The following is a 24,364-nucleotide window of genomic DNA, read 5'->3' as shown; positions in this document are numbered from 1 at the left end:
GTGCTCGAATGCAGTGGGATTGGGCGGGGGGGATGCAAGTCTGGTCCAGACGTACATGCACCCATTTCAGCTGCACATTTTAAGCGGAGGACGGTATGCAAATACAAACAACTCTGCACAATCAGACACTGCACTGCAGCTGTCAGGTCTTAGGAGTATAAGAAACTCCTGACAGCTAACAGGTTGATGGCTGCTGTCTTCATTTCTGCACACCTCTCCTTCATGAAGTCTTCTATACCAGGACTGGAGATGGACAATGGACCAGTTGGGGATATGGCTGGATGGTCATGGTGGAACATAAGAGCACAAGGAAGATCAAATCTAATTATTTTACTTAGTACTATTGTTTTATGCGAAGCATTTGTTAATTCTTCCTTCTTATGAATTTATTTCATTTTCTTAGAAGGATTATTCTTCGTGAGAAAATGCCCTTTTACAGGAGAGACCAAACAAGAAAAGTTCAAGGAGGACACCAGTGAAACACAGGAATAATATTTATAAGTAGCCAATCAACTGAAGAATGCAAGGCTTCGGGAGGGTGGGAGTACTAAAACTGGAGCACCTGGAAGAAGCCCACATGAGCAAATTTAAAGGATGCAACCTTAGCTTTCAGGGACTGAAACATAGCTCAGGGCTGTTGAGCTAAAATGATGAAAATGAACTAGCAAAGCTCTTCAACAAAAATAATTAGATAAAAGTATGCAAAACTGTATAACAAAATGAGTAAGTTACTGTATGTGACTGTGCCCCTCTTTCAATATAGTCCCTTTACATTACATTATAACATGACAGACACCTACAGTGTCTCAAATACACACGCACACACACACACACACACACACACACACACACACACACACACACACACACACACACACACACACACACACGCACACACACACACATATGCAAACTTATACACACCTAACTCATACTCACAGATGTATATGTTTTTGCATGCACACTGTCTCGCTCACACAAACACACACACAGACAAATACATTTTTTAGGCCAATCTTACTGTTGCCCATAAGCCATGGGCTGTTGCCCCTCATCTCCACATCATCAGCTAACTGCCAGCTTTGTCCTTACAGACTGAGGACTCAGCATGGTAAGGGGTCTTGTTGTAACACTTCATTTTGCCAGCTGAGGTAAAGTTGAAATCAGGAGACTTTGTTATAGTATTCTCCTTGGGCAGCTGACATGATTTTTTTACATGTGCTCAATCCTTCCCTCCCTCTGAGTTGGTGAGCCAGCATCAGCTGGTAACTCCTCCATTCTCCCTGATCAGCTGTAGAACCCTGGCCTGGATTTAACCCATGTTACTATAACTGCAATCAGGGTTTTATTCCTTTGTGCATACACACATATTTGATAGCTTTACCATTAAAATGTTTGGACAAATCCAAAGGCTTCATACAACAGCAACTGACACAACCCTTCTAGTATGTCTAAGGTTAAATATCACCTTCACTTTTGTACAGAAAACACAGGCAGGTGGGCCTGGGCATAGTCTTCAGCAGGTATTCATATACCCATGTTCCCTAGGTATTCATATACCCATGTTCCCTAGCTATTCATATACCCATGTTCCCTAGGTATTCATTTACCCATGTTCCCTAGGAATTCATATACCCATATTCCCTAGGTATTCATATACCCATGTTCCCTAGGTATTCATATACCCATATTCCCTAGGTATTCATATACCAATGCTCCCTAGGTATTCATATATCCATGTTCCCTAGGTGTTCATATACCCATGTTCCCTAGGTATTCATATACCCATGTTCCCTAGGTATTCATATACCCATGTTCCCTAGGTATTCGTATACCCATGTTCCCTAAGAAATCATATACCCATGTTCCCTAGATATTCATATACCCATGTTCCCTAGGTATTCATATACCCATGTTCCCTAGGAATTCATATACCCATGTTCCCTAGATATTCATATACCCATGTTCCCTATTTAACAAAGTAAAGTGACATGTCTAATTGTTGCTTATCCCCATTCACCCTTTTGTTCAGTAGCCTTAATAAGGCATCTTCATTACATGAAGCATATTATGGCAAAGTGGGTCATGGGCCCCTTTAATCTCTAATGTAGACACATAACTGAGCCTGTGCTAAGTTGGAGAAAGTCATCAATAGAGAAGGCAAGTTCTTATTTAGTTTCAAGGATTGGGAAAGAGTCAGCAGGGAGTGACAGCAGTTTACAAGGTACTTCTGAAACATAACCATTAGGAGTGCTTTGAGATCGCCACTTGGAGCTGTAGGAAAATAGAAGAGTCAAACAGTGTGGGCTGATGAAATCATTACTTATGGCATACTTCTGTGAGAGAAAATTACACCGGATGAGGCTTGGATCATAACAGTCTGGGATTCATAGATAAAGGTAGTGTTTGTACACTTGATGAAATACATATACAGAGAGAGAGAGAGAGACAGAGAGAGAGAGAGAGAGAGAGAGACAGACAGAGATAGAGGTAAAAGTGGTGTGTTGAATCTCCAAAACAGCGAAGGGGCTTTATACAGTTTTGAGCTAGTGTCTTTTTAACTGAAAAGGACATGTAATTAAAGTGTTTACTCCCTTGAAAATGATGGTGTTTTCATATTCTCTGGAGAAACTTAACTACACAATGTTTTTATATTCAACAACTGTGAAAAAACAAGAAGTGCCAGGGCTTTCAGCTGAATATGTGTAAACAGATTTTGGGTACTGAAGGTTCAGGTCTCAGAATCTTTACTTTGTCTTGTTATAAACCAAAGTGCATCATCAAGTTGATGTTCTATCTCGGCACTAGTATAATGCTGAACAGCTCAGTCAAATGTGTCATAACACCTTTACAATTTATAATACATACAGATAAATATCTGTCATCCAGCTGATGATTTAACAAAGACTGCTCAGTCAGAAATGATTAACTAAATGGTGTTTCAGCCAACATGTCAATCCTCAGAAAAAGATATTTAAAAATGAAAAGTCAGGACTTCGATAGAAACACCTTTCAGTCAATCAGTCTTTAACAAGTCAGATGTCTGTCGTATGACTAATTCCACAGATATTCTGTTTCCAACACTGTATGATCTTTAGGTTTCATAGCCCATCTTTCAATTCTTTGAACGATTTCATGTCACTGTGCTCCACCTGCAGCTAGTGCCACACTGAGGCACATGCCCAGCCTGTGAACTAATGTGCTCTCCACCCCTCACTGAAACAAATGCAACTTCATTATTTTTCATTTTTTCTCCTAATTATACTAATAGGACATGGGTAATCAACCCATGCCCAGTTACTATGCAAGTGCCTATGAATGGTTGCCATTAGCAAATGTTTGCCATCTTTCCATGATTACAATCCCTAGTCATTGATATGCCTAGAGATAGATACTGCAACTCCCAGCAGTCTAAGCTCTTTAGATTGGGGCAACTACAAACAGTCAACACATCAATCACAGTGCCTTTTCCATTAATTTCTAGTCAAGTAGTCATATGACTACAGACTGCTGGGAAGTTTAGAGTTGCTATTCATCAAGGACTTTGCAGGTATGTTTTTTAATATAAAATATAGAACTGGAACTGCCTAAAGTATGGACAGTGATAAAAGTAGACACTGCCCACAGGAGAATATACATTTTATTTTAATTTACTTTTACCTCAAAATTGGGGGGGGGCAGTCACTGGCACTGCATATCCCTCAGATTTTCTCAATATTATTTTGAGTCACTTAAAAAGTTAATAGAGAAACATGTTTTGCTTTAACATGCATTTTCCGAACAATGCAAACTGTAAAACCTAAGTGTGTGGCATGCCTGACTTAACTGTAATTATCAGCAAGCATTTTCCTAATAATACAAAATATGAAACTCTTAATTGAGGAAAATGTAAAAATATGAGACAAACTCAGAGATGTTCTGTAAAATCAGAGACAGCTAAATGATATGCCCCCTACTGAATACCTCTCAACTTCTTTGATCAAAAAGACTTCTGGATATTGCCAAAAATAATGAGGAGGGTCAGGGACAATTTCTAAATATGACTGTAATTCACTTAGAAAGTTAAAAGAACAAGTTTTGCATCAACAAGCATTTTTCCGAACAGCACGAAATGTGGAACTCTTATATATGGCATTTTTGACTTCTTTCTAATCCTCAGTGATCTAGCAGAAAAATCAGGGACAGGTTAAACAGTGTTAGGCAAAATCAGTGACATTCTGCAAAATCAAGGACAGCTGAGAGGTATAGTTCCCTGTAGCAGCACCTTTAGCATTTTGAAACAGCAAGACAAGATGAATGTAGTTTCATTTTATTATCCGGTGATTGAGTTCCACACTGCTGCTCACAAGTTCACAAAGTTGTGTGAGATTCAGCTGCCCCTGTGTAATCACATCACATCACTACTTAGTCCCTCTTCAGCAGTTGCATTGTCTTTCTTCCTTAAATCACCTCATTAGACTCATATCAGTGCATTCAGTGTTTCCTTTTAAATCCTCTTTATCTCTCTCTCTCGCTACTTCATAAAAATACCTAGGGTGTATTTTCCTCCTTATGTCATCTCAACTAGATAAAGTTAGTTATTCATTGTAGTAAGTGCATCCCTCCATCAGAATATCCAGTTAGTCACAGCCCACCTTAGTTAGATCAGATAACTACACATAAGTTTTTCTGTGCAACCCTTAACTAAATCCCCATATCACTAGACAAAAAGTCTCAGAGCAAATCCAACACATCATCTTCTTCAGGCACTCCTTTAGCAATGCGTCACCAAGAGTCAGACCACTTCAGATTTGCTACATAAAACATTTCTACTAACAAAAATGTTTTACTGATAGTTGACTATATGTAGGCACACAGATTCAGTACTTACTAGACTGGACAGAGCCAGGGTAACAGTGAATTGTCTTTCAGGTGCCAGGATCTCTGACATCTCAAGGGCTGTAAAGACTCTTTCTCCTAACACATATGAATACGACATGGTGATGGTCCATGTGGGAGTGAACTTCAGATGTAAAACCCTGAGGGATATTTGGAGAGAGACAGGTCAGAACTCTCCATGCATGTAGCAAATGCAGAAAATATACTGGGCCAGAGTGGAATTCTTCCTACTATAAGAATAATGACTAGGTACAAAGAATGCATAACTAGTTTCAACAACTGGTTAAACAGTTGGTGTCATTCCAGGGGGTCCAGTACATCGAGGTATAGGAAATGATGCTTGGCTGACTCAATTGGTTTGCAAAGGATGGTCTATACCTCTCCTTCAAGGTTTTCCGCATACTGGCTAAAGTCTATGCTGCTTCCATAGTGCCATTTTAAGGCAGACTTAGCTAATGAACATTCTAATGTAACTAACACATCTTACACAAAATCAGATTAAATTAAGGTCTCAACAAAAAAATACCTTATTGTTAAACTCTTCTGCATTTGAAATACATCCATAGTTTTGTAATTACTGAAATGTAAAGAAAACACTCTCTCCACACCCAGGTTTTGCAACTGTTATGTTTTAAGGCCTGATAGAAACTGTAGTGCCATCTTTATATTTGCTAATGAACATATCACTTCCATACAGAGGCACAGATAATAACAAAGTAGAGTCATAAAATCCAAATCATTCTGAACAGCTATTAGCTTGTTATATGACACCTTGTATGTTCCCTGAAAATCATCTAATATTTCTAAATGTTCTCAGTGAACTCCATATAAATGAGGATACCATCATACTGGGAAACTTTAACTTCTCCTAGGTAAACAGGAGCACCTACCTCTCCAATGTAGAATATGCCCTGACATTTTTAGACATAGCAAATAAAAACTCCCTGGACCACTTACCAAACATACCCACTAGAGAACATAATAGTCTTGATTTAGTACTTACAAATTTAGCCACTTAGTGCTCTATTCCACGGGTACTCCTTCCTTCCTCCCTTCCTTCCTTCCTTCCTTCCTTCCTTTCTTCCTTCCTCAGTCAAACCAGAACATAAAATGAATGTCACTTTCAAAATCTACAAATCCCTTATGTTAAACGATTCACAATTCAGGGATTTCAAACATACATAACAGGTAGTTTCATGAATAAATTTTGCTTCCACCTAGGTAAATGTATAGCGTTGCCAGTCCCAGGCAGAGCAAAATATAATGGTAAGTTCAACAGCAAACAACCTTGGTGGTTTACCAATATAAATAAACATAACAATATAAGAAAAAAAAAACTTTAATTGTAGAGCAGATCCAAAAACCTGCATATCGAGGACAGTATCAGAAATATTACTAAAACCTTGAAAAGTCCTGTTAGAGCTACTAAAGCAGCCCATGAATGCAGGTTAGCATATGAGGATAAGGACAATCACATATCCTTAAGTAACTACAATAGGAAGCAAAGGAATAATGTCGAGCATTGCTCTGAACTTATCCACAATGCCACCACCTATTTAAGACAGAAAATTCTAGTTCCTGACATGGTAAGATGACTAGTAAACTGATAAAAAGACAGAACCCACACAATGCAAATTGCAGGAGCATGATCATAAATATGAAGCTGACCATGGGTATCCCTGAGGGCTCAGTGCTGGGACTCCTACTTTTCTGCATTTACTCTTCTGATATCCAGACAAGAAACCAAGACCTCGGGCAAACTCAATTTGCTGATAACTGCAAACTGGGAGTTATTGTCAATTCACCCTCTGATTTTCAAAGCCATTAGCAAGAACTTACACTAGTAAATTCCTGGTGCACTGAAAATATGTTCAAATAAAAAGCTAAAAGTGGAATATTGTCACATTTGGTAGACACCCCCTCCTTCAGTATTCAGCATAAGAAATACCTTACTTAAAAATGAAAATGTTGTTAGGGATCTAGGAACATGAGTTGATAATTCCCTTCCATTTGATTGCTATGTAACACCAGTAGTCAGGAAATCTTTCTACTTAGCACAGCTAATTACCAAAGGAATATAATCTAGATCTAAAGAAGTCATTGTTCCCTTATTGTCAGCATTGACTAGGCCAATTATTGAATACAATGCTCCCTTTGAGATGTACATTCTTTGTGTATTTCAAAGAACTGGAAAGGCCCACAAGTTCTTAAGAAAATCATAGATTTAAAGACCCCAAGTTAATGAGACAGAGACTAGAAGCTCAGTCCCTTTATTCTGTATTTTATAGACTCCTGAGGAAAGGTCTGTCACTTGCATTCAAACTTATTAAGGACTCAGTTGTCCTGGATTTCTTTTATCTCCACAAATCTAATATTTCCACCAATACCAGATCCCATGATCTAAATCTTCACCAGCAGATAAATAAAATACAACGGAGAGATAGGTTTATTATGCAGCACCTCCTCCACCTCTGGGACAAACTGCCCTGATGATTGGGCAGTAAGATACATCATCATCCTTAAAAAATGACCTAGTTGATTGGATGGATGCCCACAAATTCTCTCTGGACTTGACTGGTTGGCTGTCCTGGAGAAAGGGTTATGATCTAAGGGTGGGTATTGATAAGTTGCAAATAGTCACGACTGTAATGCTTTAGAATTTGTATGATTTCTATGAGTCTAGTTCTATGTCTTTCTACTCTCCAGTATGTTTTAACAATGATTTTTGCATTCAGTTTCATTTATATTAGGTTAGTACACAAAGAGAAATAAGTACAACAAATATCAACAGAAAGGATACTCAGAAATCAGCACAACTTGTGACATTCACTAAGTTTCTGTCACTGTAAATATTCATGGCACGAGGATGCCAAATATAACTGAATAAGTGATACAGTTGCGTAACATGTAGGATTATGAAATAAGTTATGAGGAGCATGTATGGTATCACTTCAGTTAAATAATACTTGTAGGTCTGATATGACACAAAGCAGAACGAGTTAATTAAAATCAAGACAGTAACTCCTAGACATTGATTACTGCAAAGTTATGTATAGGTTGCTAGGAATCATAATAACTCCTTGAACTAAGGTATATTGTATGACTAATACACACATACATGCACATACACACACACACACACACACACACACACACACACACACACACACACACACACACACGCACACAAACACACACACACACACACACACACACACACACACACACACACACACACACACACACACACACACACGCACACACATTAATAATGAAAAACATTGACTTTAAAAATAACACAAAGAACAAGCATTTTTGCCAGAAGACAGGCCCACTTGCATCCCCAAAAGGTGTGTGTGTGTGGGGGGGGGGGGACATACTGCTCCATCTTTAAATTTACTAACTCCAACATTGCACAATCTTAAGGTAGTGAGGAACTCCTCTACCTCCCTAGCTTCAAAGTCTTTCTCAGAGCACTACTGGTTATTCAAAATATCTGGAATTCAACTAAACAAAATCAACAAACTGCAGCAAAATTAAAATGCATTACTGTTACACCTGTATCCCATGTAGCCAAAAAGTGATCACAGAGAAAAAGGTGTGGCAGAAGCACTTCTCAGATCCACTGTGTAAATACATGTTGTTTATACCATCTTTTCGGCATCGTTAAGCATTTACTACCATCCTTGCATCATAAAAAGTTTGTAACCATCCCTGGTGCATCAGCAGTCCTACAAAAATTATATAAACCTACCTCATTTAAACTATGCACTAAAATAAAGTAAAAGTTCAGTTGTCACACACAAAACATAAACATGCAAATAGTCCCAAAACTCACATTTAACAATAACTCAAATCCAAGTCTACATATGCTTTAAATGAGAGAAGTATAATAAACTAAAAAATAAACTGTAGCATGGAATGTATTTCTTATTGACTTCCGTGTTAGAAAATTAACTTCACCTAATGCATGCACAAAATACAAAGCTTTCCCCAAAACAATACTTCCCATCTAATTCAAAACCTAAAAACATAATTTGTTATTACTAGAATGATGAAATTTAAACTAAAAGAAAAACAAATCAATAAAACCAAACCCTACTAGCTTTTAACCCTTTGGTTTGGATGTCGTTTGGGATATTTTGCAGGCACCATAATATTTATGAACATCAGGCTTGATATTAAGCTCTATGTTCCTAAAGTGTAGCCAAACAATCCACTTACACTGTACTGAAATGTTCAAAAGAGACAGAAACATGCATGTCTGGAGCTAGTGAGATTTAGCTTTAATGACCTGAGTGGCATTTAGAAGCTGTGTAGCTGAAACAATGGTGTCTACTTAAGTGTCATTTGCATATATCACATGGCCCTACATTACAAGAGATTTAAGGTTTTATACAGTGAAGATTCTAGCCTGGCTGGGTCTTTCTTGCAGCTTTTTTTTAAATTAATAATTTGATATAAAGCACTTTAGTTTGTGAACCACAGAATAGATTCCCAATGCACCCACAGTCTTTTCTTTGCTGTGGGTCATGTGAGATGAGGGTGCTTATCAGTTCAACAGACAGTTTTCAGTTTTACTTTGCAAGCCAAAGGATGGTACTGTTCATATAAACTCATTCTTGTATTCCTCTCTGGGATTATTTCTCTGAAGGTAGCTTCTGTGACAGAGACGGCATGCTATGGTTCTGTGCTAATTCCTTTTGCACTCTGACCCATTTTCTGTCAGTTATTTGTTTCTTCCCTAAACGTCATATACTTTTCCCTTGTCCTTTACCTCCTATCATACTCTTTATCCCCTGTTTTCACTGTTGTACAAGTGTTAACTGTCCACCATACCTGCCATAAATGCTCTAAGCTAAGCAGTGCAGACGTAGGCGAACTGCACGTCAAAGCTCTCGGAAAGCTGTTCACCTAAAGTGCAAGGGGTCTGTTATGCAACTATGAAAACCTGACCTATAATGCAACATATTTGCTAATGTAGCTGCTTTTAGTTCTGGTAGCTGTCATCCTGAAACATGTTTGCATTACACATGCACATATTTATTTTTTATGTCTCAATGTGCACTTTAACAGCTATGGAGCTAAACAGCACACACACACACACACACACACACACACACACACACACACACACACACACACACACACACACACGTCATATATATTCATTTTTGCATTATTGCATTCAGTGGTGTATATCATTTCCTGGGTTCCTCTGAAAACAGGGCAATGCCATTCTAAAACCATCATTTGTTTAAAATGGAAATACACATAAAATAACTAAATTAAAATGCACTGAATAGCAGCAGAATACCAGCATATTCTCATTAGGTTACAAGTGTGAATATTTTACTCCAGAGACCATTTACAATGAAATGCTAAAATCACTGTTAGCTTTACATTTATGTTTCCTTCTTTGTATTTATGAACCATATTTGTTCTGGTTATAAATTATGTAATCTTCTCTTAACCTTTAGTACAGAGCCTCTGTGGGTGTAGGTAGATGTGCATATCTGTCTTTGTTTTTGTGTGTATCAAAGCAGGATTACTTTCATGACACCATTACTGTGTATATATCACTTGTCACATATATTATTTTTTGTGAGAATCAGAAAATATGATATTCCCTGTGTTCAAGGAGATCTAAGAGAAAATGTTAACAAGTTCTGATTTTTTTTCTCAAAGACATTCTGTATGCCTTGTATTTGATTTGTACACAGAGCTGTCTTCTGACTTTATGACTTTGCATATCTTTATTGTGTACCATTTTCTAATTTAAAAATCCATACTGAGTCTTGTATTTTCCTGTTTCCATATATCACTCATAAAATCAAGTCATTACATTTTGTAATTTATTTGTATCTAAACATGGCAAATTGTAGAACAACATTCCTGCTCCTAGTCATGTTAACATTACTTTTATGAATCAATTAATTAATTAATGTATTTATTTATTGGCGTTTGTTTACAATTTAAATTTAAACAGCTTATACAGAAACAACAAATGACCTTTCTACATAGGGAAGTATACTGGCCCAAAGCACCACAGGCACTTAAGCTAAAGTGATGTTTAGATACACCCTGGTATGTAATGATGTCATATACCTAATCTACAAGCCAGAATGTTTATTTATTATTCTTTTCCTAAGTAAGTAAATACAGTGCTGTATAACCTTAAACAACACATATCCAAAGTTGGCACGTCCTAGTTATTTGCCTTAGTATAACACTGAACTCTATCTTGTAGTCTAGATTTTGCTATTCTTAATAAAGGTTCAACACACTTTCAGTAGTCCCTAAGTCCTGCTCCAACAATAACTTCCCAGTAACCTTTGCTGTGATTTTTACATACCTTTTGTCACACATTATATAGAGCGACAAAGTTTGGAGCTACAGGATGATGGCACAGTAACCAGTGGAAGTTTGTTTTTTGTTGTAGGAGTCTGTAGGCTCTCCTTGCAGCAATGGACCACTGCCCGGCTGTGAAACTATTATTATTCCAATCGCTTCTCTTGGCAATACAATCCCACTGGGCAACAGGAAACCCAACAGCGTAGCATCTCCACCCCTGTCACCATCGGATGGTAAGTACAGACATGATGAGAAACAGACAGCATGGGAAAACAAAGAGGTATGAAGGGATGTGTGCTACCAGGCTTGGTCATTTTCAGAAACATTAAAAACAGGTCCTGAAAGTTTTATTAAGGAGAATAAAAAAGGCTGCTGCTAGTAATGCATGCTCTGAAAAGATATAACAAAAATAAATACTTATTAAGGCACACAGTGATGTCCATGGTTTATGATCTGTAGAGATGTAAGTAATGTCTTCATGGAGGCTCGATTTTCCACAAACGTTGCTGAACTGAATGCATAATTGAATTGACTTATTTATTACTAACAGGTTTTTATCAAACTTGGTATACCTATGAAATACTTAGCATAATTTGTTATGAAAAAGAATAGTCTGGGCATGAGGAACAGAAGACAACAACGCATTTCAGATATGCAGATATTTTTTACAGTACTCTGATATGCTTGTTCATTATTCACCTAACAGAATATTAATTGTCTATAGTGATATTTCAGTTTATAGTGCAAATCCCTTGGTTTAATGCATCATGCACTGATGTCTGCTAAGATAAAGTATTCCCAATTAAACATGGAATTATTATCTATCATTTCTGGTGGCCATTCATTTCATAAATTCCTATATAGTTATGTTTTTCACATGCACGGCTTACAGAGTGCTGATGACATTTTTAATTACTAGGAGTCTATTCCACAAATGGATTTGCTAAAAGTACAATACCAGACAATCCTTCAGACAACATACATACTCATAGGTAGTTGTTAGGCATGAATTCCAGAAGCCTTTTAGAAAGTATAGGCTAATTTCCCAAATACCCCAGAGCAATGCCTGGTTAAGTGATTTTCTCAGAGTCAAATAGAAGACAAATGGAGGCCAAGCAAATCAAACCTTGACAACAGGAAGCAGTTCATGGCCATTATCTTCTAGGCTTACTGGCAGACTGTAGGATGAGATTGTCTACAGTGTGAAAGAGTAATGCTAATAATCATGCTCAGATAAGGTTATTTAATCCAGAAAAGTCTATAGTCCTGGACACCACTGATGAAGGTAGATGTCACAGAGAAAATGTAAATGATGAGGAAATTAAAAAGTGGACTACAGGTAATTCTATTAAAATTTTAAAAAGTATGACTCTCCAGAGAAAGGTTATTTTGTAATAATCAAACCAAACTTTTTTGCCACAATATTCAGAAGTTCTGAAAACAGTGTTCAGACCTGAAAGCTAATAAGGAACAGAAACTCCTTAATATAATGCATATAGTTTTTGTTTGCTGTAAAAATCAACAAGATTTATTAAAAAAAAAAAAGATGACCACATGTCTAGGTCATATATCAAGCAAGTAAAAGAAATCCAGATAATAACACATAAAAAGAAGTCATCTACTTACCATAACGTTCCATCTATGTTGTCCATTTTCATTCTTCCTCAACATATGGGTTCAGATCCGATCCTCAGATCCAGCTCTGTTGTTATTATAGCTCATGATTACCAAAAAGCTCTCAAGCCCCTTCCCTACCCACAATGTACCAACCCCTAAATACCTGAGATCTTGCTTGCTATTTAAAAAGGTAAAAGGACTGTGATGATATTGGCAAGTGCCAGCATAAGTTATACACTTTTAATACATTTGTATCAAGTATAAGCATAACCAGCTGGAGTTTTGTAAAGAACGATATGTCACTTGAATATCAAACTGATTTATACCAAACACTTGTGTTACAAATGTATTAAAAGTGTATGCCATTTGCATATCAAACTGATTTTGTACAGATGCTTGCGCTGGAAATTTATTTGTAAGCTTTGCTTGTGTTGAAATGTATCAACAGTGCACCCTGCTGAACTGAAGAGAAATGTACATGTATTATTGTAGCTGAATTAAATGTATATGTTTTAATAGAGGATACTAGCACAGTGGAGGTTAACTTTAAGAAAAATAAGGGAACTGTAAATGGGCTGCTAGACCATTAAATGATACCCCCAGTGCTGAATAGGACCAGAGATGCTAGATTTGGGGAAGAGCCTTTGTCCATTAGCTGAGTGAAAAGAGGGAAAACCCCAGGAACTGCCATAAACATTTGGATGTGTATTGTGGCCATCTGTGCTAAATTCCTGTCTCAGCTACAAAGAGGAGTACTGTGAGACCCTAGAGTCAAGTGACCAGATGACATCATTCTGCCAGCCCTCTTGGAAATTATATTTTAGATATTACAAAGAGAAATCACAGAGTATGAACATTATGTTTGGGAAGCCTGACTAGAAAGACCCTCATCCACAGCATCTTGCCTTGTGGTAGTAAGTAACTTAACTAGGGAACAGTAATTCTCTTAGATTCAATCATGAATATAGTGAGGCTTAGTTTAGATATTGTTTTCTTTATTTGTCTGAGTCTGTCCATCAATGTTCTTTTCAATATTTCCTGTGATCTGAACTCTTTGGTTTACTATGAATATATATTCAGCATTTTCATGTACTTTTATTATTATTAAAGATATTTAAAACTTTTATTGTGGCTGGTCCTTGTTGTAGGCATCTAATCATGGAGAGTGCTTATGTTTATTTGGTGACACTGAGGGGAAACTCCAGAAAGCCTAGCCATCTTGGTGAACTACTACCATTTGTATTAGTGTTAATATTTCACAGTATAATTTTATACAATTTTGAGAGCCTTATAGTAATTGACTGGTGGCAGTGATAACTACATTATAGTCTGGGCAAAGCTGGTAGAGCGGGCAATCTGTGCCAGCTTTTCCCAGGTGTATGTATGTGAAAGTTAAATCTTAAAGTGTGTGTGTGTGTGTGTGTGTGTGTGTGTGTGTGAACTACTTGTGGTAGGGACATGAAGCATTGGGTTTACAGAGAGGATGGTGGAGGACTTGGGTTGGACACTTGGCTGAGAACCTAACCCTACAGCTGTACCAGTGAGGAGACTTATTGGAGACCTGGATGGAGACAGATAAAGAGGCATCCCGACCCCAGGCTGAGTGTGTTCCCTCTGTGCTTTTAAGGGGAATTATACTTGATGCAGAGAGGTCTGCATCTGGAAATACTGAGTGTATCCATTTGCATTCCAAATACATGTCCCTCTCCAGTATCAGTAGTGAGGATTCAGGCTTCTTGATTATTAGCCCAACATGAGGACAGCACATATTGGTGGTCATCACATACTGGTAGCAGTGGCGGGCATCACAAGGACTACTATAAATATTGTAATAGAGCACACCATATCTGGGGCTCTATAAAAAGGAGTGGTGTCCCTATATATATTCGTTCTTCCAGAAATTCACTATGAAAAACAAATGTTGGGGGGTTGGAGGGTGGAGAGTTGAGGAAGAGTTAAAATGGACAAAACAGATGGAACAATATAGTAAGCACATAACCTCTTTATGTTATAGAGTCAATTTTCATTCTATCCTCGACATATGGGACATAGTCCACAGCTACCTAAATTCCCAGTTGCAGTCCAAGGAAGGAGATACCTGAGCACAGTTGTGCCAAAGGCAGATCTTTCCCCTCGTGACCAGATCCAATTTGCAGTGCGTAATAAAGATATGATTATTAGCTCAAGTTGAAGCTGCATATATGTCATCCATGAAAGCCCTAGCAAGAAACACTGAAGAAGTTGCCATGGACTTTTAAAGGTTTTGGTAAGGACGGATCCAACTTATTGTAAATAAATGATATACACTCTGTCAGTTATCTGGCTAAAGTCACTTTTACGACTGATTTTTCCCAATTTAAAATCTGCAAAGGACACCAATAATTGATCTGTTTTTCTAATATCTTGTGTTCTCTGTAGGTAAAAATGTAATTGTCTGTGGACATCCAATCAGTCAAGCATATATTCCCCTTTATTTGCAAACTTAGGAAAGAAAACTGGTAAGTTAATGAACTGATTAATACTGGATTCTGACATGACCTTAGAAAGGAAAGAAACATTTGTACGTAATGCTACTCTGTCCTTATGAAAAATCAAATAGGGAGGTTTGGAAGACAATGCCTGAAGTTCTGAAATTCTTCTAGCTGAGGTAATGGACACTAGAAAGATAGTTTTCCAGGTCAAGAATTTAAGATGAAATTTAACTGCTGGTTCAATGGGAGAATGAATTAAAGCATGCAGCACCAAATTTAAATCCCATAGTGGTGTATTAGTTTTATATGGGAGTCTCAGTAGGAGCGTGCCTCTCAAAAAGGCTTTACAAAACTTAGATGAAGCCAAAGCAAGTTGTCAAATCCAGTATGGAAATTAGAAATTGCTGCTAAATGAACTCTGATTGTTGAGGAGTTAGCTCCCTCATTAAAACTTGTTGCCAAAAATTCAAGAACACTTTGTATAGGGGATGAAAAAGGATCAATGTGCTTTTTCTGTGCCCCCAAAACGCACATTTTCCTTTTACTACTGTAACATTTTCTGGTAGACGCCTTATGGGAAGGCAAAAGTATCCTGTGGACAGGGGAAGAGAGCATCAGTTGTCAAATGAGATGAAATTTTGGTTCTGAAAATTATTTTCCTGACCTATAACCTGATGATCTGCACTCTTGAGAGGGGAAGAAAAGTTGTCACTGATGTTGTGTGAATATCTCTGTGCTGAATTCTGATGTTTGAGTTGGTTGTAACTGAGAATTGCTGTAGTTTATGGTTATTCCCAGTTGGGAACAAGTTCAGAGTACCTGATTCCTTGATTTTGTTAGTAGATGCTTAGTTGGGGGTAATGAGCCAGTCATCGAAGTATGGAAACACTCGGAATCCCTGCAGTTTCAAGTGAGCTGATACCACTGCCATGCATTTGGTGAACACCCTGGGGGCTGTGGTGAGACCAAAGGGCAGTGCTCTGAACAGATAATGACTGACTCTCATCCAAAAGCATAAATGCCTTCTGAATTGTCTGTTCATTTTTATGTAATAGTACACATCCAGAAGGTCTATCAAGCACATCAAGTCACCCTTGCCCAGAAAGGGTAAAAAAGACTGAACCATGAACACCTGAAAGTGCGTATGTTGAACTGACTTGTTTAAGTCAATGAGACCCAAAATTGGTCGCCAGTCCCATTTTCTTTGGCATTAAAAAGAATCTTGAGTAAGTTTTTGATTCTATCTGGTCTGGTGGGACCTCTTAGATGACTCTTTTTTTTCTAGCAGCTTTTGTATTTCTAGTATTTCTGCTTTCCTGTGATTGGTTGGAACATTGGGAAATTTGCATATACATGATGGTGGAAGGGAAAAGGGAAGTAATCCTCTGCATCCATGTATCTTTTTTTATGTCTAGCTAGGCTCTCTGGTGCATGGATAAACAACCCCCATTTGCCTCCAGAGGGGGTTAATCGAGCCTCCTTTCAGGAATGCTGATAGGGTCTATCAGAGAAAGAATCTCTGTACCCTTGGTTCTGCAGGCCTCCTCTACTGCATGGGCATCATCATTCATTGGAGTTCCTCCTTCTGCACCAGTGAAACTATCTCAACATGGATCTTGGAAAGAACTCTGGGCTTTCCTGAACCACACCTTTTGTCCACCTCATTGATTGATTGAGAGGGTCTTTCCATCTTTTTTTCACACCTGAAGAGAAAGTCATTTACTTTGGGCTAAACAACAAACTGCCGTCAATGGGTGCTTTAATGAATGAAGACTTGAAGGACTCCACAAAACCACAGAAGCATATCCAGCCATGCGTCCTGATGGAAATGCCTGAACCCATTGCCCTTGAGGCACCATCAGCTGTATGTGAAATAAGACTCATGGAAGAATTTGCAGTAGATTGAAGGGAAGTAAACTGTGAGGCCACAGAAGACTAAGCCTCAGCAGTATTGGTCCCTGAAAGGGATTTTGAAAGTTCCTTGATCAAGTCTCTTTGCAGTCTCATGAAGTGTGCCAAGTAGTTCAGAGACCTAAGGGAAATGTCACTGAAGCATACACATGATTCCCAAATCTATCCAGTGCCCTAGACTTTCTGTGTTGGGGATGGACAGAGAAACTCTGTTCAACTAGTTCCTTCGTGGTGGCCACCACCATGACCATATTATCCATGGGTGCCCTCTTATACCAGAACTCCCTACCAATAGGTGGAGCCAGAATCTGATCTGGTCTCTTGGGGATTGGCTCAACTGAGTCAGGCTCCTTCCATGTCCACCTACAGATCAAGTCAATGAGCTCCTTGGTGGGTGAAGTTACCCAGGAGGTAGACAGGCCACCTCCAAAGACTTCTAGAAATACTGATTCCTCAGGTGAAGGATTATCCGAGGACAAACCACCTCTCTGCTTAAGGATCTCAGGGATGTCTCTGAATGAGTCATTTTCAGGAGGTGATCTTGGGGACCCTTTTCCTTCATCTAAATCAGTATCCTCAGTGATTGATTCCTGAGGGAGTCCAAGTGCCTCCTCTTGCACTTCCTCTTCCTAGGAACTTCTTTGGTGGGATGGTACAATGAAGTAAGAGAACAGATTGTAATATCCTGCTGGGTGGACTGCAGACTTTGAGCTGGCTGTCCCTGTGACATGGAATGATGTGGCTCAAGATGTAGAGACATCTGGGATCCAGATGGAAGATCTGAGGGTCTGTCCATCCTGCTGGAGCAAAAAACACTCTCTTCACAACTCAAAGGCAGATTGCTCCAGGAAGAAGGAAAACAATGGATCTGAAATGGCAGGCTTCTGACACATTACTTCCCTCTGCCCCAAAAACAACCTCTTCAAACACAGAAGTTGGAGCTGAACTGTCCAATATCGAGGCTCCAAGGGACAGAATCAGCTCCGAAAACTTTGGTGTCAGCTCCAGCACCTTTGAACCAACAGGGGTGCTTTACCTCTGAGAGCCATCTTAATCAGAAGATGTGGGAGCCATGTATTCAGATAATGCTTTGGAAGATAGAAATACCTTCGGATCTGAGCCAAACGGACCTGGAAAGCTCAGCTCCAGAGGCTCCAAAACAATCACTCAGATCAGAAAAGGAGTCAGCATAGGTGGTGTGGTGGAAGGATGGGCTTCCTGACCCAAGGAGGTAGGAGCCAGGAGAGTACCCATATGTATCTGCACTGAGAGGAATATCCTCATCATTCTGTCTACATCCTCTTCAGTCATACTTCTGAAAGAATGAGATGAAATGAGGGAAGGTGACCTGGTATGGTGTCTCTCCAAGAAGGGAGAAGGAAATCTCAAAGGAACTGGATTCAAGGAAAGACAGTACCTCATCCTAGACAAAATGTTGGATTGGAAGAAGTAGGATACAATCATTTTTTTGGTTGGATCCATCAAAGTTTGGATTGGTACAGACTTAAGATCCAACTTGAGCTTTTTTCTTACTGTCTCCAAAGATGGAGTCAACAAAGTAGAAGGCTTCGGAGACTGGGTCAAAGGCTCTTTAGCTTTGGGGGATTGAGCCCCAGAAATAGCTTTACCAAAAGAGGAAGGAAGTGAACCTTTCAATATCAATTTATTCTTCCTGTCTGCTATTGCCCATGGATTGAAGTTTTTACAAATGGAGCACTCAGTCTGGAGGTGATCCGGGCCAAACAATATACACATAAGTTTTGGGCATTGGACAAAGGCAATTTGTGCCCACACTTTTGACACTTTTTAAAACCGGAAGGTGTTTTTTCAGACATACTGAAAAAATTAGCAATAAGGAAAAGTTTTTATATATGTGTATATAAATATATATATATATATATATATATATATATATATATATATATATATATATATATATGTGTGTGTATAGGGAGAGAGAGAGGGAGAGATAAGGGGAAAAGATACCAGCTATGGTATCAAGAAAAGAAAAAGGAAAATGAACCACCTCCAAGTATGTGGTAAACCAGAAATACGCCGGAAATACGCCAACGTTAATGGGAAGGGAGAAGATTAATAGCAAATGCAAGAAGAAACTAGTTATCTTAACCAGAAATAAATCAGGAGCTCAGGCTGACCACATCTATTCACAAAAGAGGCTAACGAGATCTGAGGTATGTTAAATTTTGTGCATTGTGGGTAGGGAAGGGGCTCGAGAGCTTTTTGGTGATCATGAGTTATAGTAACAGCTGAGTTGGATCCGAGGATCAGATCTGAACCCATATGTTGAGATATTTAATGAATAATGGCAGGAAATTAGATCTGGGCTGCTTGGTAATGACTCAGAAATGGGCTGCATCATTCAGAATCTGTGGGGGCAGCCTCTGGTGCAGTCGCTAGGATGGAATGATCTATGGCATTTTTTAGTTATTCCAAACAAATCTTGCAATTTAGAAGTAGAAGTAGAGCCTGAAGTAAGGCAGTAATTAACAGAAAACAATTTAAAGACTGAGGAAGAAAAAATATTCACCTTTGCACTATGTCATGCAGGTTTAGTGTGACAGAGTTGTGGGAAAAATGAGTAAGTAATGGATTACATGCAAGGCAACTAACTCAGGGGGCACTTTTATGCTGAGCTTGGAATACTGTCTACATACTAAAAGGGTATCAATATAGCTGAAGTGTGTAGAAGAGGGCCTGTAATCTGCTGTTGGGAATGGAAACAGATTGTAATCACATACTGACAAAGCATATAATCCTAAATATACAAGTAAAACAGGTAATATAACAGAAGACAACTGTGCTGCAAAACAAAGAAAGGCAATGTGTCAGGGTTGTGTCACCTCATGTAAGTCCAGCGATGCTGGCATTGCTCACCAGAAGGGGTGAAGTCAGTCGCTTCACTCATCATACTTTCATGCTCAGACAAAGCATCCACAGTTTGCAAGAGACCATCATATTTCCCTAGCAGATCCTCCTGAAACTCTTTGTGCAGCATGAACAAGAACAAGAAAATATTGCTCTCCCTGCCAAGCATGATGGTGCTCTGATTTTCACAAAGCCTAAAGTAGCCATAGGCACTCAATAAGGACCAGTAAAGAGTAAAGTGGTAGCCTTACATGTAAGAAAGCATGTTTGCAGATCATGTACTGTACAATGCCACACTGTCCTGTGGAACTACTTTAGCTGCCTAGTGCTACATCATAGTGCCAGGAATGGATATAGCACTGTACTATGAGCCTTTTAGCATGATATATATAAATCATCAGCATATCTTTCCACAACTCTGATCAACACCATACAAATGTAGAACAGGGAAACTTCTATAAATACTGTACAGACTTGCAGTTTGACAGAGTCAAGGATAATTTACAGAGCTTAGGAAGGCATCCTGCCTGGTAAAATATAACGAACCCTGCAATGTATGTCAGTAACACCAATGTTATGGCATGGTGTTGAACAGTCTAACTCTTGTTTTTTTTTTTTTTTTTTTTTTTTTTTTATTTTGGGGGTGCAATACATACAATGGAAATACAGTGAAAGATGTATCCCATGAGGGGTTTGGGATTTCATTCTTACATGCTGAGGCTGTCTAATGGGGACAAATCTTGTATAATAGTAAATACAGCTGATAAATTGGTACATAAAAAAGGGGTGGTCTTGTGGCCATGGGTAGTGTACAGAAGTAGGAGGAAGCTGTGCATAAGCATTAAGATTATCTCATAAACAAGTGGAGAAAGGGGGCTGTGGCCATAAATTTGGACATCCCACAGTGTACTATAGACGCATATACACACACACACACACACACACACACACACACACACACACACACACACACACACACACACACACACACACACGCACACACACACACACACACACACACACACACACACACACACACACACATTGACTGACATATTTTGATAATTTGCCCATAGGTATGCATGTAGTGTCAAGGCCATCTAAGGGAGGCAATGTGTGGAAAGGTTGACTATCCTACAGAATGAAGTGCTACTACATGCCCTCAGCACACATGACATAGGCCTCCTGGGCAATACTGCCACAGACAAGCAGTACTGGGACCAGGTATGACAAGGACTAGTGCGGAATTTGAATGCTGTGGGAGGCCATAATTTTATTTATTTATTATTTAACATTTGTTGACAGGGAACGTCTGACTAGGACAGAGCTTATTTTCAGCAGAGGCCCAGGGAGAAATGCTCCAGATGCATGTCTTTGGATTATGGGAGGAAACCGGAGTACTCGGAGGAAACCCACGTGTACACAGGGAGAACATGCAAAATCCACACAGAAGGCACCCCAGCCAAGAACTGAACAAAAGAGCCTCTTGCTGTGAGGCAATAAAGTTAACTTCGGTACCACTGCACCACCCAGGTCCCTGAAGCACATTTGACAAAGGGGTAATGATATGATATGCAATTGGAAAAGCTTGAGACAATGTGTTCAACTAGACCACCACACTGACAGATTAACAACAGAAAAACGCCTGTCAGAAGCTGAGGAGTTTTCAGCTTCACTTCCCAATCAGGGGAACAGACCCTTATTTAAACATGGTTGGCTGACACCAATCACTTGTGCATAAATTGGGGACACAACATATTAGTAATGCCTGCTGCAGTATAGTATAGCACACTGCACTGCATTTGAAGGCTCACCTGCAAATATTATTCTCAATTGTACAGATTTACACAGAATGCCCAGATTTTTGCCTCATATTTTTGGACTGTTTCTCATAAAATTGTGTTTTTTTTGGCAAATCATTGAGGACTGAAGTCAGAAAATAATGGCACACATTTAAGTTTCAGACATATCCTTAAGAAAATTCATGCTAATGCATAACCTGTTATTCTATCCACTTTCTAAGTTTGTAAGAGCAATATTTAAGAAATGTCCTTATTTTTAGGACTTTGTCACCCCATTATTTGTGCCTTTGTCCAGATTTGTTGCTCTAACAGGTTGAGAGGTATGCCTGCAAATCTGTATTTTCAGGCATCTCTGGACTGCAACTGTAAGAAACTGTACAACAAGTTATATCTGCCATGGAATGCTATAGTGGCACAGTGTATAATATACAGTGTATAGTGTATATATGCCACAGGGTGATATATTTGTCTTGCTAGATAATATTGTCATATGTATTCCTACTGTCATAGGTTCAACTGGTGGTGAGCATAGCACAATAGAACAATATAGGGCACATGTCTGCAAAGCACCTGTGGCTGATGATGATGAAACAGGCCAGTGGCATGGACTGATTGCAAAGTAGTGTTATCTGCAAGATTACTGGGAGAAGGGGGTCGCTCACATCCATCATTATAGCGGCTCCTGTAAATTTACAGGCTGTCACACAGCCTCAAAAGTGCATAACAGACAGTTTTTACCTAAATGTCCATCACATGCAAATCCTATGTCCCCTTGACAAATAGCAGATTAAATGCACAGAGCCTCTGAGATGCACATATCTACCACAGGAGGCAGATGCCACAATGATTCCAGGACTATCCCTGTTATGACACCAGTACTTGGCATTATCTACCAGATGTGCAAGTCAGTTATCAAGGCACAATCAGCTGCTATCCACAGCACTGTGGAGGCAGTGAGTATGGATTCCAGGATGATATGTAACATACTCAAAATGAAGGAAATATAGGGACAGGGAGAAGACAACACTGCTGAGATCACCAGTGCCAAATGTTGTCTCCACTGGTGCCTACATGAGACACACTGCAACTACTCTAAAGTTTGTCTACAGAAAGCATGCCTTTCCATACCCATAGAAGAGTCAGGATGCAGGGAGACTGGACACATACTGAAGTCAGCCAAACTAGACAGAGCACTGGAGAGAGGGCTTCACTTTTGCCTGCATGCACAGAGCCTGCTCTGCCATTCATGGGTGTCATCCAGATCATTGGCAAAGTCACAGATCTGGCTCAGCACCTGTGATGCATCATAAGGCTGTACACACATTCCTGCAGTTCTACACCTTCTCTGTCACATGTGTGCACACAACCTGCCACCCCACTCATCAGTAATGACCACTTTGTCAGCAATGATTTTCATCAGGGTCAGCACGCAGTGCACCCTATCTGGGTTAATATTCATGATCCCATAGTTCTAACCCTTCCCTACCATGGACCACATCAAGCCTTAGTGCTGCAAGCCAAAATGCTGGCCAATGACAGTGGTCACATCATGGAGGCTTGACCTCATCACTAGAGATTAGAGAATGTAATCCCTGTTTCTGAACAACTTTCCCAGAGTATATGGCTTCTTTACTCACTTTTTATGATTGCACATCACCTCACAGTGCTGCAGTACACTGCCACTGTACCCCCACTTGTGCAAATGATTGTGATTGTGCTTTACTTCACCCCCAAACTTTGCAGGTATGTTGATATCTCATGCACAGTGTAGTGAGGCAATGCACTGACATGAATAGCTTGGGAGTGATAGTGCCTGCATTATTTTATTCTGTACTGTCCTGTGCCATGAATGATGGTTCTGGCATCTTTCCAGCACTGCAATGTAATGAGCTCACCTCTGCTAAAGCTCTGCTTCTGCTACTGCATTTTCCTCACAAGATTCTTCATCCTGCCCTTCCACTGTTGCACTACTGGTATGGAAGGTCCTGTCAACATGTTCTCCCTCCTGTTTGTGCTTTTTTTCCTGATATATTTAGGCAACATAAGCATCCCTTCAGTAGGCTGAATTCCTGCTCCACTAAATTACACATTTGTCATGTGCTGTTTTATATACTATTTCCAGCATGGTCTGTGGGTGTCATCAACCAGATCTTTAGGGCAGATCTGGCATCACCTGCAACATGCAACAATTAACATGTTATATGTAGCCTGATCCCTGCTTGTACGGTACCTTGTCTATCCAGCCAGTGTGTGTGCACCTACCAGAACAATTACTCTATGGTAAATCCCCTCACATTAAACCTGGTGTAAGTTGGATGTGCGCAAGATGCGAGAAATGTGGGACTTGTCAGGGTGGTACACAGACATTATACATAATCCCCTCTGCATTACAGGCCACCTGGTTGTTAAGGGAGTGCAAGCCTTTCTTCCTGATGTACTGCAGTC

General features: G+C 39.3%; 1 protein-coding gene across 3 annotated transcripts in view; it reads left to right on the top strand.

The window, feature by feature from the left end:
• The window catches only part of LOC122806542 (espin-like), a 484,803-nt gene that overhangs the window by 410,023 nt on the left and 50,416 nt on the right, over window positions 1-24,364 (top strand). For all 3 annotated transcript variants that reach the window (XM_044077044.1, XM_044077045.1, XM_044077046.1), the window contains one exon: window positions 11,321-11,465. In XM_044077044.1, coding sequence (XP_043932979.1) covers window positions 11,321-11,465 — 145 coding nt within the window. The remainder of the gene's footprint in view (window positions 1-11,320; window positions 11,466-24,364) is intronic.

This window comes from Protopterus annectens, chromosome 7.part0 (genome assembly GCF_019279795.1).
Source record: "Protopterus annectens isolate FY-2018-M chromosome 7.part0, PAN1.0, whole genome shotgun sequence".
In the NCBI taxonomy this organism is placed as follows: Eukaryota; Metazoa; Chordata; order Ceratodontiformes; family Protopteridae; genus Protopterus; species Protopterus annectens.
This window is presented reverse-complemented; position numbering and strand designations above follow the sequence as displayed.